At 42.9% G+C, this 19,035-nt stretch overlaps 1 protein-coding gene across 3 annotated transcripts in view; it reads right to left on the reverse strand.

Annotated features, from left to right (window-relative positions):
* Positions 1-18,685, reverse strand: part of si:ch1073-416d2.4 (coiled-coil domain-containing protein 42 homolog) — a 69,267-nt gene extending 50,582 nt beyond the window's left edge. For all 3 annotated transcript variants that reach the window (XM_059962647.1, XM_059962642.1, XM_059962654.1), the window contains exons 1-4: positions 18,410-18,685; positions 8,307-8,349; positions 6,550-6,726; positions 1,283-1,440 (exon numbers count right to left, since the gene is read on the reverse strand). In XM_059962647.1, coding sequence (XP_059818630.1) covers positions 1,283-1,440; positions 6,550-6,726; positions 8,307-8,349; positions 18,410-18,519 — 488 coding nt within the window. In that variant the 5' untranslated portion in view covers positions 18,520-18,685. The remainder of the gene's footprint in view (positions 1-1,282; positions 1,441-6,549; positions 6,727-8,306; positions 8,350-18,409) is intronic.
* Between the last annotated feature and the right edge of the window lie 350 nt (positions 18,686-19,035).

Consider the following 19,035-nt stretch of genomic DNA (forward strand, 5'->3'; position numbering starts at 1 on the left):
ATGATGTCATTGTAACTATTGAAACTGTATTGAATCACCTCCTGAACCACTGATCTTAAGGGTATAGAATGTGATATACTTTTGGTTTGTGAGACTCTCCATAAGAACCCCTGCTTGTCATCCAATACTGCAACCAGAAGACGGAGTAAAATCATTGTGGAAACCCAACCCATTACTGAAAACTTGGCATGGATGGTCCCAGGTCTGGCTGCAAAAGGAGGAGGGTCAGGCAGGGGGCTAGTAATAATCCAGAGATACAGAGATGCCAAGAGAAGCTCCAATGGCCTCATCCCTGGGAGAGCAAGGATCCTCGAAGATGGGCTACACCTGGGGACTACTTGTAAGACTGGCCAAGGACAGAGGTCTCTGTCAAGCTGCAGTCAGAAACCTCTGACCCAGTAGGGTGATGGGCTTAAGAAGAAGAAAAAGAGCTCGTCAACAAAGCACTAAAGTCAGAAGGTATACAAACACAAGGGATTCCGCAGATGCTGGAAATCTAGAATAACACATACAAAATGCTAGAGGAACTCAGCGTGAGGCAGTGTCAATAGGAATGAATAAGCAGTTGACATTTTGGGCCAAGATCCTTCTTCAGGTCCTGGATTTATAATAGATAAGTATTAGAAGAACAAACAAAAAGGCTAATTGCATAAAGACTATATGGTATTAGTAGTTGGTGATACTAACTTTTCCAATATTAATGGGGATTGCCTTAGTGTAAGGAACTCAGATGGGATGCAATTCATTGATTGTATTCAAGAGTTTCCAAAGCATAAACACAAGAGGTTCTGCAGATTTGGAAATCCAGAACAACACACAAAATGCTGGAGGAACTCAGCAGGTCAGGCAGCGTCTATGGAGAGGAACAAACAGTCAGCGTTTTGGACTGATACCCTTCCTCAGGTCCTGTACTTATGAAATTTTGTTATGTTGTAATGTCATTGACTCTTTGGTGGGTTATTTGTCTTTAATTTATGGAACTATTTTCATTATAACTAACAGTGTCCACTGTGCATGCAGCAATGTAAGAAATGCTTGGATTTTTCAATTTCCAAAATATTGTTCAATTATCTTTTTCCAGGAATGCAGCCCTGTGGTAAACCAAGGGACAGTTCAGAATCAGATTTGATATCACTGGCATACATTATCAGATTTGTTGTTTTGCCTCAGCAGGTCATTGCAATACATAATAAAAACTATACACACACGCACACACACACACTATATAGCCTGTCGTACATGTTTATAATATGTTCTAAAGAGCAAGGCAGCTCTGCTCTACCTGGCTTTAATCTCTTCTAATTGTTGGATCAGGTCTTGTAGCTCCCTTTGTTTCACCTCATTCTCCTTCACTTCCATCTGGTGCTTTTTAATGGCACGGCATCTTTTAATCTCATTATCCTTGATAAACTTATCAAACCTCAGGGCTCTTTCCTTATTCTGTAGACAAAATGTAAAGAGCACAAAACCATCCGTATTATTTGTTTTGTTAAAATGGGAAGAAGAACAAAAATACACAAAAGGTGCAGGTTCAACACAAGGCTAAAACAAGAGATTCTGTATGTACATGAAATCCAAGTCAGGTAGTATCCATGCAAATGAATAAACAGTTGACATTTTGGCATGAGGTCTGATGAAGGGACTCAGCTCAAATGGTTATTTGAGATGTTGGCTGACCCATTAAGTTCCTCCAGCAATTTGTGTGTGCTGGGCGTAGCCATGCTTATTTACTGTTCACTCTGACAATGAAACTAGAAAACATGTCAAATAATTAAAATACCATCAACCTAAGACAGGGGTTCCTAGCCTGAGGTTCACAGACCCCTTACTTAATGGTATTGGCCAATGGCAAAACAAGTTTGGAAACTCCTATTGTTAAGTTAGAGCGCTTCAGTTTCAAACCAAACTTACTGGATGAAGCGGTTTCAGCATACTTGACAAATCCGAGGTTTAAAGTTCAAAGTTCAAAGAAAATTGATTATGAAAGTATGTATCTCTCACCATAAACACCCCCAAGATTCATTTTGTTACGGGCATAATCAATAAATCCATAAATGTGCTTAGCATTTGGAATAAAATGGACAAACTTGGTGCAATTAGAGATTGGTCGGTATGACATTGTGGGCATCACTGAGTCGTGGCTGAAAGAAAGCCATAATCGGGAGATAAACATCAAAGGATATACTTTGTATCGAAAGGACAGGCAGGAAGGCAGAGATGGTGGTGTGGCCCTGTTGGTAAGAGATGGAATTATAACCATATAACAATTACAGCATGGAAACAGGCCATCTCAGCCCTTCTAGTCCATGCTGAATGTTTACTCTCACCTAGTCCCATCTACCTGCACTCAGCCCATAACCCTCCATTCCTTTCCTATCCATATACCTATCCAATTTTTAAAAAAATGACAAAATCGTAGCTGCCTCTACCACTTCTACCGGAAGTTCGTTTCACACAGCTACCACTCTCTAAGCAAAGAAGTTCCCCCTCGTGTCACCCCTAAACTTTTGCCCCTAAACTCTCAACTCATGTCTTCTTGTTTGAATCTCCCCCACACTCAATGGAAAAAGCCTATCCACGTCAACTCTATCCTCCCTTTAATTTTAAATACCTCTATCAAATCCCCCCTCAACCTTCTATGCTTCAAAGAATAAAGACCTAACTTGTTCAAGCTTTCTCTGTAACTTAGGTGCTAAAACCCAGGCAACATTCTAGTAAATCTTCTCTGTACTCTCTCTATTTTGTTGACATCTTTCCTATAATTCGGTGACCAGAACTGTACACAATACTCCAAATTTGGCCTCACCAATGCCTTGTACAATTTTAACATTACATCCCAACTCCTATACTCAATGCTCTGATTTATAAAGGCCAGCATACCAAAAGCTTTCTTCACCACCCTATCCACATGAGATTCCACCTTCAGAGAACTATGCACAATTATTCCTAGATCACTCTGTTCTACTGTATTCCTCAATGCCCTACCATTTACCATGTATGTCCTATTTTGATTATTCCTACTAAAATGCAGCACCTCACATTTATCAGCATTAAACTCCATCTGCCATCTTTCAGCCCACTCTTCTAACTGGCCTAAATCTCTCTGCAAGCTTTGAAAACCTACTTCAATATCTACAACGCCACCTATCTTAGTATCATAGACAATAGACAATAGGTGCAGAGAATAGGTGCATTTGGCCCCTCGAGTCTGCACCGCCATTCTGAGATCATGGCTGATCATTCACTATCAATACCCAGTCCCTGCCTTGTCCCCATATCCCTTGATTCCCCTATCCATCAGATATCTATCTAGCTCCTTCTTGAAAGCATCCAGAGAATTGGCCTCCACCGTCTTCCGAGGCAGTGCATTCCACACCTCCACAACTCTCTGGGAGAAGAAGCTCTTCCTCAACTCTGTTTTAAATAACTGACCTCTTATTCTCAATCCATGCCCTCTGGTACTGGACTCTCCCAACATCTGGAATATATTTCCTGCCTCAATCCTATCAAATCCTTTAATTATCTTAAACGGTTCAATCAGATCCCCTCTCAATCTCCTCAATTCCAGCGTGTACAAGCCCAATCTCTCCAATCTCTCTGCGTAAGACAGCCCTGCATTCCCAGAAATCAACCTAGTGAATCTACGCTGCACTTCCTCAATTGCCAGAATGTCCTTCCTTAAACCTGGAGACCAAAACTGTACACAATATTCCAGGTGTGGTCTCACCAGGGCCCTGTACAAATGCAAAAGGACATCCTTGCTCTTGTATTCAAATCCCCTTGTAACAAAGGCCAACATTCCATTTGCCCTCTTCACTGCCTGTTGCACTTGCTCATTCACCTTCATTGACTGGTGAACTAAGACTCCTAGGTCTCTTTGCATTTCTCCCTTACCTAACTCTACACAGTTCAGACAATACTCTGCCCTCTTGTTCCTGCTTCCAAAGTGGATAACTTCACATTTATTCACATTGATTGACATCTGCCAAGTATCTGCCCACTCACCCAGCCTATCTAAGTCTCCCTGTATTCTCCTAACGTCCTCTTCGCATGTCACACTGCCACCCAGTTTAGTATCATCAGCAAACTTGCTGATATAGTTTTCAATGCCCTCATCTAAATCATTGATCATCTGCATACTTACTAATCCAATTTACCACCCCATCATCCAGATCATTAATGTATATGACAAACAACATTGGACCCAATACAGATCCCTGAAGCACACCACTAGTCACCGGCCTCCAACCTGACAAACAGTTATCCACCACTACTCTCTGGAGTAAGAGGTGGCATAGGGTCAAAGTGTCGAATCATTGTGGGTGAATTCAGAGAGCGTTAAAAAACCATTATGGGAATCATATATAGGCCTCCAAATAGTAGCCAAGATGTGTGGCTGAGATTGAAAAGGGAGCTGGAAAAGGCTTGTAATGAGGGTAATGACACAATTGTAATGGGGGACTTTAATATGCAAGGGGATTGGGAAAATCAGGTTGTTTCGGATCACAAGAGGGAATTTGTTCAATGCCTATAAGATGGCTTTTTAAGTACAGCTTGTGTTTGAGCGTACTTAAGGAAACCATCTTAGATTGGGTGTTGTGTAATAACACAGATCTTCTAAGGGAGCTTAATGTAAAGGAACCCTGAGGAGGCAGTGAGGATTGAATTCTTACTACAGTTTGAGAGGGAGAAGCACAAGTCACATGGATCAGTATCACAATGGAATAAAGGGAATTACAGAGGCATGGGAGAGGAGCTTGCCCAGGTGGACTGGAGGAGGATATTGGTGGGAATGAAGGTGAAGCAGAGATGGCTGAAGTTTCTGGGAATAGTTCAGAAGGTAAGTTCCATAGAGGAAGAAGTTCTCAAATGGCAGGGGTAGGTAACTGTGGTTGACAAGGGGAGTTAAGGATTGCAAAAAAGCCAAGGAAAGGGCATACAAGGCAGCAAAAGTGAGTGGAAAGTTAAATGATTGGGAAGCTTTTAAAATCCAACAAAAGGCAACCAAAAAGATAAAAAATATGAGGGTAGACTTTCAGTTGTATAAAGAATAAAAGGGAGTTGAGAGTTGATATTGGACCATTGGAAAATGATGCTGATGAGGGAGTAATGGGGACAAAGTAATGGCGGATGAACTTATTGGGTACTTCTCAACTGTCTTCACTGTGGAAGCAGTGTGCCAGAGGTCTGTGTGGGTCAGGTAGCAGGAGTGAGTGCCAATGTTATTACCAAGTATAAAGTGCTAGGCAAACTGAAAAGCCTTAAGGTGGATACTGGTAAGTCTCCTGCACCAATTGGACCACATCGCAGAGTCCTGAGAGAGGTTGCTGAAGAGATAACAGATGTATTGGTCATGATCTTTCAAAAATTGCTTGATTCTGGCATGGTCCTGGAGGACTAGAAGATTGCAAATGTCACTCAAATCTTTTAGAAGGGAGGAAAGCAAAAGAAATTAGCCTAACCTCAGTGGTTGGGAAAGTGTTGGAGTCTATTATTAAGGATGAGGTTTCACTGTACTTGGAGATTAATGGTAAATAAGTCAAAGTCAACATGGTTTCTGTAAAGGGAAATCTTGCCTGACAAATCTGTTAGAGTTCTTTGAGGAAGTAACAAACAGGGTGAACAAAGGAGAGGCAGTGGACATCATTTACTTGGATTTTCAGAAGACGTTTGATAAGGTGCCACACGTGAGGCTGCTTAACAAGACAAAATCCTATAGTGTTACAGGAAAGATACTGGCATAGACAGTAGTGGCTGACAGGCAGGAGGCAGCGAGTGTGAATAAAGGGGGGCTTTTCTGGTAGGCTGCTGGTGACTAGTGATGCTCCTCAGGGGTCAGTACTGGGACCACTACTTTACGCATTGATTGTCAATGATTTAGATCGTGGAATTGATGCTTTGTGCAAAGTTTGTAGATGATATTAACATAGGAGGAGGGGTAGGTAGTGCTGAGGAAGCAACGCAATTGTAGCAAGACAGACAAATTGGAAGAATGGGCAAAAAAGTGGCAGATGGAATACAGCATTGAGAAATGTATGATAATGCATTTTTGCTAAAAGGAACAATAATGCAGACTATTTTCTAAATGGGGAGAAGGTTCAAACATCAGAAGTGCAGAAGGACTTAGGAGTCCTCGTGCAAGACTCCCAGAAGGTTAATTTACAGGTTGAATCTGTGGTAAAGAAGGCAAATGCAATGTTAGCATTTATTTCAAGGGGAATAGAATCTAAAAGCAAGGAGATAATGCTGAGGCTTTATAAGACACTAGTGAGGCTGCACTTGGTGTATTATCAACAGTTTTGGGACCCAAATCTCATAAAGGATGTGTTGTCATTGGAGTGAGTCCAGAGAAGTTTGCGAGAATGATTCTGGGAATGAAATGGTTAACGTATGAGGAGCATTTGGCAGCTTTGGACCTGTACTCACTGGAATTTAGAAGAATGGATGGTGTGGATTCCTATTGATGGATGATGCTTTCCAGAGACAATGCTTCATGTAGATGTGCTCAATGGTGGGGAGGGCTTTCATCATTCCATTTCTTTTCCTTACCGCCTGCTCTTTTCTTTCAAATTCTGCCCTCTGCTGGCTAACAGCTTCCATACGTTGGTGGAACTCATCCCGTTTAGCTGCGAGTTCAGCATTAACTTCATCAACTTCCACCTCCTTCTTCAGCACTAAGGTGCTCTGATGCGTTCTGCAGTCATTGGCAAGGATCTCTCCAGCAGGCTGGAATAGTCACAACACTGAGCAGTTAGGACATGGCCACGGCCGAGCGGGCTGAAGAGAGCCGAACTATGCACATCTATACTCCTGTCCTTCCAGAGCAGAGAGCATCGTGACAAGCTGCATCACTGCATGGGACGGACAATGCACTGTGGCAGACAGGAACGCTCTATAACATGTAATCAAAACTGCCGATGCATCCTACCTACCATCAAGGAGAAATATACTAAAGGGTGCTAGATAAGGGCCAGTACCATCATGAAGGATTCCCCCCCCCCCCGCTCATGGACTGTTTGCCCCACTCCCGTCAGTGAGGAGGCTGCATAGCATCCACTCCAGGACCACCAGACTCAAAAATAGTTACTTTCCCCAAGCTGTAAGTCGAATCAGCACCTTCACCAACCACCACTACTTTATCATTTCCTGTCAGAGTCACCTTTTGTACAGACCCTCCTGTGCCTAGTGTCACTTTGTGGACACACAATCAATGTATATAAGCTGTTATTCATATTTAATGCCTGCCTGCTGAGTATTTCCTTTTAATTTCAATCTTCTGTGCCTCTCATGCCATATCCCCAATTCTCTCCATTCCCCTCTCCCCAGCTGTATCACGTTTTATGTCTGCATATTCCCAGTTGCTATTTAAGTTCATTGACCTGAAACGTTATTCCTGCTTCTCTTCACAGATGCTGCCTGGCCTGCTAAGTATTATTTCATTGTTCTAATGCTAAGTATTGTTCTATTTGGTTTCATTACTTTGTGGCTCCCTGACCTGCTACATGTTACCTCCATTTACAAGTTTTTATTTCAGATTTCTTGTATCTGGAGTATTTTGTTATGTCTATATGTCATCACTGGAGCTGTGTGAATCCCAGAGACTAAATCCATGGTGAATATTAATAGTGAAAGTCACTGAATCATTGACGTTAACTGCACACCTGTCCCAGAGATTAATAGTAAGGGTAAGTGCTACTTCCTTACGGTTGTCATAGCTAGTGGGGTGTGGGGATAAGCTCCCATTATCTATTAACACTCCCTGTGACAAGCTTCTCAAACAGCCTCTGAGAGCCAAGTCCACCTCCTGCCTTCTCGTGTGGCTTAGCTACTAAGCCTGGCAGAAACCCTTTCTACTCACAGGAGAGGCGGCTTAAAACCAGTCACTTTGGACAGGTGGGGCTTGACAGCCGTGGTTGGCAGCTCATCTAGGAGAAGGAAGGTTCTGATTATAAACCCGTGCTGCTGTACCCACTCATGGGGAAGGATTCCAGACTAAATGCCAATAAATAATCCAGAGCTGGAGTTCCTAACCCAGTCCTACTACATTCAGTTCACCACTGACCAGCAACTCCTGTGAAGCTGCTGGTGCCGAACTGTATCGGTCTCGCCTGTTCCTGTGGATTCATCCGCCAAGTGGAGCCCGCTGCTTACTCTGTATGTCATACTGTAACTGGCTTGCACATCAGGTAGATAAGCTGGGAAACTACATCCATGATTGACCCCAACCAACAGAGGTCCTCAAAGTGCTATCACAACGGAATAAACTGTACAGAATAATGTGAAAGGAAATTTTTTTAAAAACTTACCTCTTTGATTATTGGAATATAATTAACATTTTCATTTTCATCTCTGAAAGGAAGAAATTGAGTAAAGACGTTAAAGGACAGGTGATGGTATTGACACTCATTACCTGTGGAAAGCTCAGAGTTAGTTGCCCGTCATACAATTCACCAGTTTCCCGTCTATTAATTAATTAATTAATTCAGAGATACAATGCAGAATAGGCCCTACTAGCTCAACAAGCCACTCTGCCCAGTAACCCAATGATTTAATTCTGGCCTATACACAGGACAACTTACACTGACCAAATTAACCTACTAACTGGTACATCTTTGGACTGTGGGAGGAAACTCGAGCACCCGGAGGAAACCCACAAAGCCATGGTGAGAATGTACAAACTCCTTCCAGACCGCACCAGAATTGAACTCCAAGCTCCAGAATGCCCCAAGCCGTAATAGCCATGCGCTAACCACTACACTACCGTGGCGATTAAAGAGGATTTGATTTGTATATCAACTGGGATCGTCAGGTTATATCATGTTGGTGATGAAACACATCGTCCTGCCTGAGAAGCAGCTTAGGCTCCAGTTGCCTACCAGAGCAATAGCTCCATAGCAGATGCCATCTTATTGGCTCCTTGCTGAACCCTGGAACATTTGGACAGCAAAGATGCACACATCAGGATGCTCTTTATCGATTACAGCTCAGTATTCAATATTATCATCCCCAGAAAACTAATCAATAAACTTCAAGACTTTGGCCTCAATACCTCCTTGTGCAATTGGATCCTCAATTTCCTCACTTGCAGACTGCAGTCAGTTCAGACTGACAACAACACCTCCATGATCTCCATCAGCATGGGTGCACCAAAAAAGCTGTGTACTTAGCCCCCAGCGCTACTTGTTTTACACTTGTGACTGTGTGGCTAAGCACAACTCCAAAGCCATATTCGAGACACCACTGTAATAGACTGAATCAAAGGTGGTGACAAATCAGCACATGGACGGAAAATCCGGCTGAGTGGCGTCATAACAACCACCTCTCACACAATGTCAGCAAGAGCAAAGAGCTGATTATAAACCAGGGGAAGGAAACCAGAGCTCCAAGAGCCAGTCCACATCGAAGGATCAGAGGTGGGGAGGGTCAGCAGCTTTAAATTCCTTGGAGTTGTCATTTCAGATGACCTGCCTGGACCCAGAGGGCAAGTGTAATTTTGAAGAAAGCATGGCAGCACGCCTACTTCCTTAGGAGTTTGCAGAGATTCGGCATGCCATCTAAAACTTTGACAAACTTCTATCAATGTGTAGTAGAGAGTTTTCTGACTGGCTGCACTACAGCCGGGCATGGAAACACCAATGCTCTTGAATGGAAAATCCTGCAAAAAGTAGTGGATACAGCCCAGCCCCTTATGAGACAATCCCTCCCCACCGTTGAGTATAGCTACATGAAATGTGACTCGCCATGATCATTCTTAATTAGTTCAATTTGAATAAATATACACTTTTAATTTGAATAGTTATTTGTTTAGCAATATAGCACAGAATAGGCCATTCCTGCCCTTCCAGCAATGCTGCCCAGCAACCTCCAACAACCCTGATTTAACCCTGCCCTCATCACAGGGCAATTTGCAATGACCAATTAACCTGCCCATTACCTCCTTGGACTGTGGGAAGAAAATGGAGCACTGGGAGAAAACCCACACCTTCCACAGGAAGGATTTCAAACTCCTTACGGAGAATGCCAGGATTGAACTCTGATGTCCTGAGCTGGAATAGTGTCCTGCTAACTTCTATGCTACCAAATATTACCCAGAAGAGAAGAACACTTCTGTTTCTACATTTAGAAATACCCACTGAGATTTGTTCCGAACTTTTATAGTGGCACTTGATGTATCTATCAGATTATGAAAAGCCAGTCCTCAAAGATTCACTTTTGCTGGTATGTAAATCTGTCAGTCATCAGTTAGGATATTATTATCAAATAATTTATTTAATTTTTATTTAGAGATACAGCATGGAACATACCCTTCTGGCCCTTCCACTTGCATTGCCAACAATCCCCCAATTAACCCTAGCCCAAAGACAGGACATTTTACCATCACCAATTAACCTACTAACCGGTGGATTTAATTTATAACTAAAGTCCAAAGGATGTTGCTAGGTCTGGAGGGCATGAGTTATAAGGCGAGATTGAGTAGGTTAGAACTGTATTCTTTGGAATATACTAGGCTAAGAGAAGATTTGATAGAGGTATACAAAATTATGAGGGTATAGATGGGGTAAATGCAAGCAGGCTTTTTTCCCCTGAGGTTGTGTGACACTACAACCAGAGGTCATAGGTCAAGGGTGAAAGGAAAAAAGTTTAAGGGGAACATGAGGAAACTTCTTCATTCCAAGGGTTGTGAGAGTGTGGAATGAGCTGCCAGCACGTGGTACATGCGAGCTCGATTTCAACGTTTAAGAGAAGTCTGGATAAGTACATAGATAGTTGAAGTGTGGTCCTGGTGTAGGTCATTGGGAGTAGGCAGTTTAAATGGTTTTGGAATGGACTAGATGGGCTGAAGGACTTGTTTCTGTGCTCTACTTCTTTCTGACTGTATGACTGAGGAGGAAACTGGAGCACCCAGATCGCGTTCGTGCATTCCACAGGGAGGACATACAGACTCCCTAGAGGATGCTTGGACTGAACTCTGAACTCTGAACTCTGAACTCAGTTCAGATGTATACAGGCCTCCAAACAGCAGCTGGGATGTGGATTATGAATTACAACAGGAGATAGAAAAGGCGTGTCAGAAGGGTCACGTCATGATAATCGCTGGGGATTTTAACCTGAAAGTGGATTGGGAAATCCAGGTCAGTACTAGACCTCAAGAGAGAATTTGTAGAATGTATAAAGGATGGCTTTTCAGAACAGCTTGTTGTTAAGCCCACCAGGGGAATGACTGTGCTAGATTGGCTGTTGTGTAATGATCCAGAGGTGATTATAGAGTTTAAGATTAAGGAACCCTTAGGGAATAGTGATCACAATATGATTGAGTTCACTTTGAAATTTGAGAAGGAGAAACTAAATTCCAATGTGTCAGTACTTCAGTGGAATAAAGGAAATTACAATGGCATGAGAAGGGAACTGGCCAAAGTTGACTGGAAAGTGACACTAGCAGTAAAGACAACAGAGCAGCAATGGTTGGGGTTTCTGTGAAAAATTAGGGAAGTGAAAGACAGATATATTCCAAATATGAAAAAATTTTCAATGGAAGAAGGAAACTATCATGGCTGACAAGTGAGGTCAGAGCTAAAGTGAAAGCAAAAGAGAGGGCATATAAGGAAGCTAAAGCTAGTGGCAAGGTAAAGGATTGGGAAGCTTTTAAAAACCTGCAGAAGTAACTTAAGAAGATCATTAGGAAAGAAAAACTGAATTATGAAAGGCAGCTGATGACTAATATCAAAGAAGATACTAAAAGATTTTTTTAAGTATATAAAGGGTAAAAGAGAGTTGAGGGTAGATATAGGACCAATAGAAATTGACACTGGAGATACTTATTGTAATGAGAGATTCAGAGATGGCAGAGGAACTGAATGAGTATTTTGCATCAGTCTTCACTGTGGAAGACATCTGCAGTATACTGGATATTCAAGAGTGTCAGGGAAGTGAAGTTTGTGCAGTGAAAACTATGACTGAGAAGGTGTTCAGGAAGCTTAATGGTCTGAGGGTGGATAAATTTCCTGGACCTGATGGAATGCACCCTCAGGCTCTGAAAGAAGTAGCTGGAGAGATTGTGGAGGTATTAAAAATGATCTTTCAAGAATTGATAGATTTTGCCATTGTACCTGGTGACTGGAAAATTGCAAATGTTACTCTGCTATTTAAGAACGGTGGGAGGCAGCAGAAAGGAAACTATTGGCCAGTTAGCCTGACATCAGTGGTTGGGAAGTTGTTAGAATTGATTGTTAGGGATGAGATTCCAGAATACCTGGAGGCACATGACAAGATAGGCCAAAGCATGGTTTCCTGAAAGGAATATCTTGTCTGACTAACTTACTGCAATTTTTTTGAGGAAATTACATGCAGATAGTCAAAGGAGATGTAGTAGACGTGGTGTACTTGGATTTTCAGAAGGCCTTTGACAAGGTGTCACACATGAGGTTGCCTGGCAAGATAAGATCCCATGGGATTACAGGGAAGTTACTAGCAAGGGTGGAGCATTGGCAATATATGTCAATGATTTAAACTAAGGGATTAATGGATTTGTGTCTAAATTTGCCAATGATACAAAGATAGGTGGAGGAGCAGGTAGTGTTGAAGAAACAGAGAGCCTGCAGAGAGACTTATGGGCAAAAAAGTGGCAAATGAAATACAATGTTGGAAAGTGTATGGCCATGCACTTGAGTGAAAGAAATACATGGGCAGTCTATTATTTAGATGGGGAGAGAATTCAAAATGCAGAGATGTAAAGGGTACCCTAAAGGTTAACCTCCAGGTTGAGTCAGTGGTGAAGAAGACGAATGCAATGTTGGCATTCATTTCTAGAGGTATAGAATATAAGAGCAGGGGTGTGATGTTGAGGCTCTATAAAGCACTTGTGAGACCACAATTGGAGTATTGTGTGCAGTTTTGGGCTCCTTATTTTAGAAAGGATACACTGACATTGGAGAGGGTTCAGAGAAGATTCACGAGAATGATTTTAAGAATGAAAATGTTACCATATGAGCAAAGTCTGGCAGCTCTTGGGCTGTATTCCCTGGAGTTCAGGAGAATGAGGGGGGATCTCATAGAAACATTCTGAATGTTAAAAGGCCTGAACAGATTAGATATGGCAAAGATATTTCCCATGGTAGGGGAGTCTAGGACTAGAGGGCAGGACTTCAGGATTGAAGGATGTCCATTTAGAAAAGAGTTGCAGAGAAATTACTTTAGTCAGAGGGTGGTAAATCTGTGGAATTTGTTGTCACAAGCAGCTGTGGAGGCCAAGTCAGTGGGTGCATTTAAGGCAGTGATAGATAGGTTCTTGATTAGCCAAGGCATCAAAAGGTAGGGGAGTGAGGATAACTGGAGGAATTGGATCAGCCCATGATTGAATGGTGGAGCAGACTCGATGGACTGAATGGCCTACTTCTGCTCCTATATCTTATGTCTTATGCTCTCCCACAATAGTAAACATCCTCTCCGCATCCACTTTATCAAAGCTTTCACTATTTGATAGGTTTCAATAGGTCGTGCCTCATTCTTCTGAATGCTAGTGAATACAGGCCCAGAGCTATCAAACGCTCTTCATACGACAAGCCATTCAATCCTGGAATCATTTTCATGAACCTACTCTGAACCCTCTCCAGTTTCACCATGTCCTGTCTAAGATAAGAGGCCCAAACTTTCTCACAAAACTCCAAGTGAGGCCTCGGCATTGCTTTATAAAGTTTCAACACAACGTTCTCGCTTTCATATTCTAGTCCTCTTCAAATGGATGCTGACACTGCATCTGCCTTCCTCAGCAGGAGGAAGATGTGTCAGCATCGGAGAGGGTCCAGACAAAGAATGACCCCGGTAACTGAAGGAGCAAGTTATGAGGATCGTTTGATGGCTGAGGGCCTGCACTCATGGGAGTTTAGAAGAATGAGGGGGAATTTCATTGAAACCTATTGAATAGTGAAAGATCGAGAAAGAGTGGATATGAATTGGATGTTTCCTAAAGTGAGGGAGTCTAGGGCCAGGCGGCACAATTGCAGAATAGAGAGACATTCCTTTAGAACAGAGATGAGGAGGAATTTCTTTAGCCAGAGGGTAGTGAATCTGTGGCATCCATTGCCACAGACAGTTGTGGAGGCCAAGTCATTGTGTATATTTATAGTAGATGGTGATAGGTTCTTGATTAGCCAGGGCATCAAAGGTTACAGGCAGAAGGCAGGAGAATGGGTTGAGAAGCATAATAAATCAGCCATGACCAAATACTGGAACAAACTCAATGGGCTGAATGGCATTATGGTCTACCACTTATTTTGTCCAGCAGTGCCTATGCTATGCACCATTCAATGGAAGTATTTGCTCTACTCTCCATACTACTGTGGCAGACCCTCATAAACTTTCCCTCTCCAGTCCCGTTGAAGAGCAAAGCAGTGGGTGCTCAGAAAGCCCATTAATGACTTTGAAAATATCACCTTTCTTTCATCAGCACTGGACCAGAATCCTGGAGTTGCTTTTTGACCGCACTGCAAAGAAAGATGGGGAGTATAGATAGAGTAAATGCAAACAGGCTTTTTCTACTGAGATTGGGTGAGATTAGAATTAGAGGTCATGGATTAAGGGTGAAAGGTAAAATGGTTATGGAAAACACAAGGGAAAACATCTTCACTCAGAAGGTGGTGAGAGCGTGGAATGAGCTGCCAGCACAAGTGGTGGATACAGGTTCAATTTCAACATTCAAGAGGAATTTGGATAGCTACATGGGCGGGAGGGTATGGTGGGCTATGGTCCAAGTGCATGTCGATGGGAGTAGGTAGATTAACAGTTCAGCAGGGACTAGATGGGCTGAAGGGCCTGTTTCAGTGCTGTAGTGTTCTGTGACTGTAAAATATTTAGATTAAACTTTCAAGTGCCATTCTGATAAGCTGTAAATGCTGACCTTCCCAACAACGACCCCATCCCATAAGAGAAGAAGCAGACTGCAAGGAGTATATCTGAAGCACAAAATGCTTCATCCCAGGGAAATGCATGAGGAGAAAACATCTTTTAAAATACAGAGGAGAAATATTTGGAGATGGGGAAAACAGATACAGAGAGAAAACAGTACAACAGATTTTGTTTTGGACCAGTTTTATGATCCGAATCAGAATCCGATTTAATATCACTAGCATATGCTGTAAAATGCGTTGTTTGGTGGCAGCAGCACAATGCAATGCATCATAAAAACTATAAATTATGTAAGTATATCGTGCCTATAAAAAGTATTCACCTCCCCCTTTGAAGGTTGTTTTACAATATTGAATCGAATCAGTGGATTCAATTTGGCTAATACACACAATATGCTGGCCAGGCAGCATCTAGGAAAAGAGTACAGTCAATGTTTCGGGCCAAAACCCTTCGGCAGGACTCTTGTTTGTGATTTAGTTTGGCTTTTTTGACACCGATCAACAGAAAACACTCCTTCATGTCAAAGTGAAAACAGATCCCTACAGATTGGTCTAAATTTAATACAATTAGTAAACACAAAATAATTGCATAATTACTCACCCCCTTCAAGTCAGTATCTAGCAGATACATTGTACATCAGGGCACCGCCATTTCCCCCGCCCCCCCATTCTTCTTTACAAAACTGCTCAAGCTCTGTCAGATTGGATAGGAATCATCAGTGAACAGCCTTCTTCAAGACCAGCCACAAATTCCAAATTGGGTTGAGGTCTGGACTCTGACTTGGCCACTCCAGGACATTAACTTCATTGTTTTTAAGTCATTCCTGTGTAGCTTGGCTTTATGCTTGGGGTCATTGTCTTGCTGGAAAACAGATCTCCAAAGTCACAGTTCTCTTGCAGACTGCATCAGGTTTTCTTCCAGAATTTCCCTGTATTTTGCTGTATTTATTTTACCCTCTATCTTTACAAGCCTTCTAGGGCCTGCTGCAGTGAAGCACCCCCACAGCATGATGCAGCCACCACCATGCTTCACGGTAGGGATGGTGTGTTTGAATGATACACCACGTTTGGCTTACATCAAACATTTCATTTAGTCTGCTGGTCAAAAAGCTCAATTTTGGTTTCATCAGACCACAGAACCTTCTTCCTCTGACTTCCAAGTCTCCCACATGCCTTCTGGTAAACTCTAGCTGAGATTTCATGTGAGTTCGACTGTGGCTTTCCCTTTGCCACTCTCCTATAAAGCTATGAGCACCCGGGCAACAGTAGTTGTATGCGCAGTCTCACCCATCTCAGCCACTGAAGCTTGTAACTCCTCCAGAGTTGTCATAGGTCTCTTGATAGCCTTCCTCACTAGTCCCCTTCTTGCACGGTCACTCAGTTCTTGAGAACAGAGTGCTCCAGTCAGATTTACTGCTGTACCATATTCTTTCCATTTCTTGGTGATTAACTTAACATGTTAACTTAACTCCAAGCAACAATCAGTGACTTAGAAATTTTCTTGTGCTTTTCAGTAACCTTTTTGCGGAGTTGCTTGCAGTGTTCTTTTGTCTTCATGGTGTAGCTTTTGACTCACCAGCAGTTGGACCTTCCAGATACAGGTATATTTTCACTACAGTCATTTGAAACACCTCGACTGGATGGTGATCTCTATTTAACTAATTATGTGACTTCTGAAACCAATTGGCTGCACAGTGATGATTTGGTGTGCCATATTAAGGGGGGGGGGTGAATACATATGCAATCACTTATTTTGTGTTTTATATTTGTAATTAATTTAGATCACATTGTGGAGATCAGTTTTGACTTTGACATGAGAGTCTTTTCCTGTTGATCAGTGCCAAAAAAAGCCAAACTAAATCCACTGTGACTCAATGTTGCAGAACAATAAAACATGAAAACTTCTAAGAGGATGAACAGTTTTTAAAGGCACTGTACATACAGTACTGGTCAAAAGTCATGGTCGGGGGGAGGGAGAGGTGGTGCAGGTGCTGACATATCCAATCCTGTGACACCAGGAAAGGTCATTTTATTCCATACAGTTGGTTTATTGATCATTACAGAATGTCTCTCTGGTGCTCCCCGCTCCCTCCCCTCTCCCTTCCCTAACTATGATTCCCCTCTCTTTGCTCCCTTTCCACTCTCTAGTCTCCAATAGAGACCCATATCTGAATTAGGTTTATCATCACCCACATATGTCATGAAATTTGTTTGTGTGTGTGTGTACACAAACCACACACACCCACCCACCCCTACCTTTGCACAGTACTATATATATAATTAAATAAATAGTTGAACCAGAGAGCAAAAAAAGAAAAAATAGTGAGGTAGTATACGTTGTCACAGCACCCACAAATAATGAACTCCTTCTGTGATGTAACCCTGTCGTATTCTATAATTCTTTCAAACTGAGATCTGCAGTAATTTTCTGCTGTCCCTTGAGCAGAAACTCAATTTCCCAGGTGAACTTTACAAGCAGGAGATCAGAGGGCAAACACGAGGAAATCTGCAGATGCTGGAATTTCAAACAACTCACACAAAGTGCTGTTGGAACACAGCAGGCCAGGCAGCATCTATAAGGAGAAGCACTGCCAACGTTTTGGGCCGAGACCCTTCGTCAGGGCTCAGGAGATCAGAAAGACTCTTTGCTGAACATATTGCCAGTACACATGTCAAACTCTGATGTACGTTATTCCCCAAAACAGCAGGATTAGCCACAGTACAGATACAAGCCGAATCAAGCGGAAACCACTATGCCAACACACTAAGTGCTGGGGGCACTCAGCCAGTCAGGCAGCATCTAAGGAAATGAATAAATAGTCAATATTTTGGGCAGAGACCCCTCATCAGGACTGTAAATGAAGGGAGACCAGAGGACACAGCCTTGGAATCGAATGATGGCCATTTAGAACAGAAGTGAGAGGGAACGACTTTAGCCAGAGGATGGTGAATTAATTGCCATAGATGGCTGTGGAGGCCAAGTCATTGGGTGTATTTAAGGCGGAGGTTGATAGATTTTTGATTAGTCAGGGCGTCAGAGGTTACGGGAAGAAGGAAACAGATTTGGGTTGAGAGCCATAATGAAACAGCGGAGCAGGCTCAATGGGCTGAAAGGCCTCATTCTGCCTCCATGTTCTCTGGTCATATGGCCTAACATTCATTTCCAGTCTTGAGGAAGGGTCTTGGCAGGGAATGTTGAGGCTGCCTGAGCTGCTGAGTTCCTCCAGCATTTAGCGTGTGTTGATCTGCACAGTCTCTGTCCTGTGTTCAGGAAACATTACTGCCAGATACGGTTGCTTACATCAATAAAGGCAGTGAGTCTCGGGTAACGTTCCCAATTTACTTGCACCATCTTGACGGGTTTTGATTGACAGGATTATTAACCACTCCTGGCTCGAAGCTTCTCACCAAGAGTAACTTTAAACAATCTCTAAAGCCGTCTGCAAATAAGGCAGCGCACAAGTTCCGAATCTCGGCTGACCCGGGACGAGAGGAGCAACAGTCTTTACCTTCGTTCTCCCAGTTGAGTGACAAAGATATTTTTCACAGTATTTTTAATGTGAAGCGGTTGGCGGCGAATTTCTGCCAAACAGGCGAGAGCGGCGGCGTCGGCGTCCATCCCTCACAGCTGTTAACAGTAACGCAGCTTCAGCTTCTCCAGTGCTATGTTTGATTTTGGAAAACTGAGCTGGGATACTAAGCAATCCACAGCGAGCCGTGCATTTTGTTTTGGAAGTGTTCCTGAAGCCCGGAGCCACAGAACCCGTCTGGGTAATGCAATCGGACCTGCATCAGGTGACGGCGTGAGGATAAACATTTCATGATCACCATGGGAACTCCGAAAGAGCGGGGAGCAGCGCAAACTCGATATGCTCACGCAACGGGTCCAGTCCTTTCCTGCCCTCCAGACCCCCTACCATCCTAAAGCGGGCATGGCCAATAGACATGGGAGTAAAATAAGGCTATTCGGCCCGTCTAGTCCGCGCCGCAGCTCGATCACGGCTGATTTATTATCCCTCTCAGCTTCAGTTATCCTGCCGTCTCCCCATAACCTTTGATGCCCTGACTAATCAAGAACCTATTAACCTCGGCTTTAAATATACCCAATGACTTGGCCACCACAGCGGTCTGTGGT

The sequence above is a fragment of the Hypanus sabinus genome, chromosome 2 (assembly GCF_030144855.1).
Source record: "Hypanus sabinus isolate sHypSab1 chromosome 2, sHypSab1.hap1, whole genome shotgun sequence".
NCBI classification, from domain to species: Eukaryota; Metazoa; Chordata; class Chondrichthyes; order Myliobatiformes; family Dasyatidae; genus Hypanus; species Hypanus sabinus.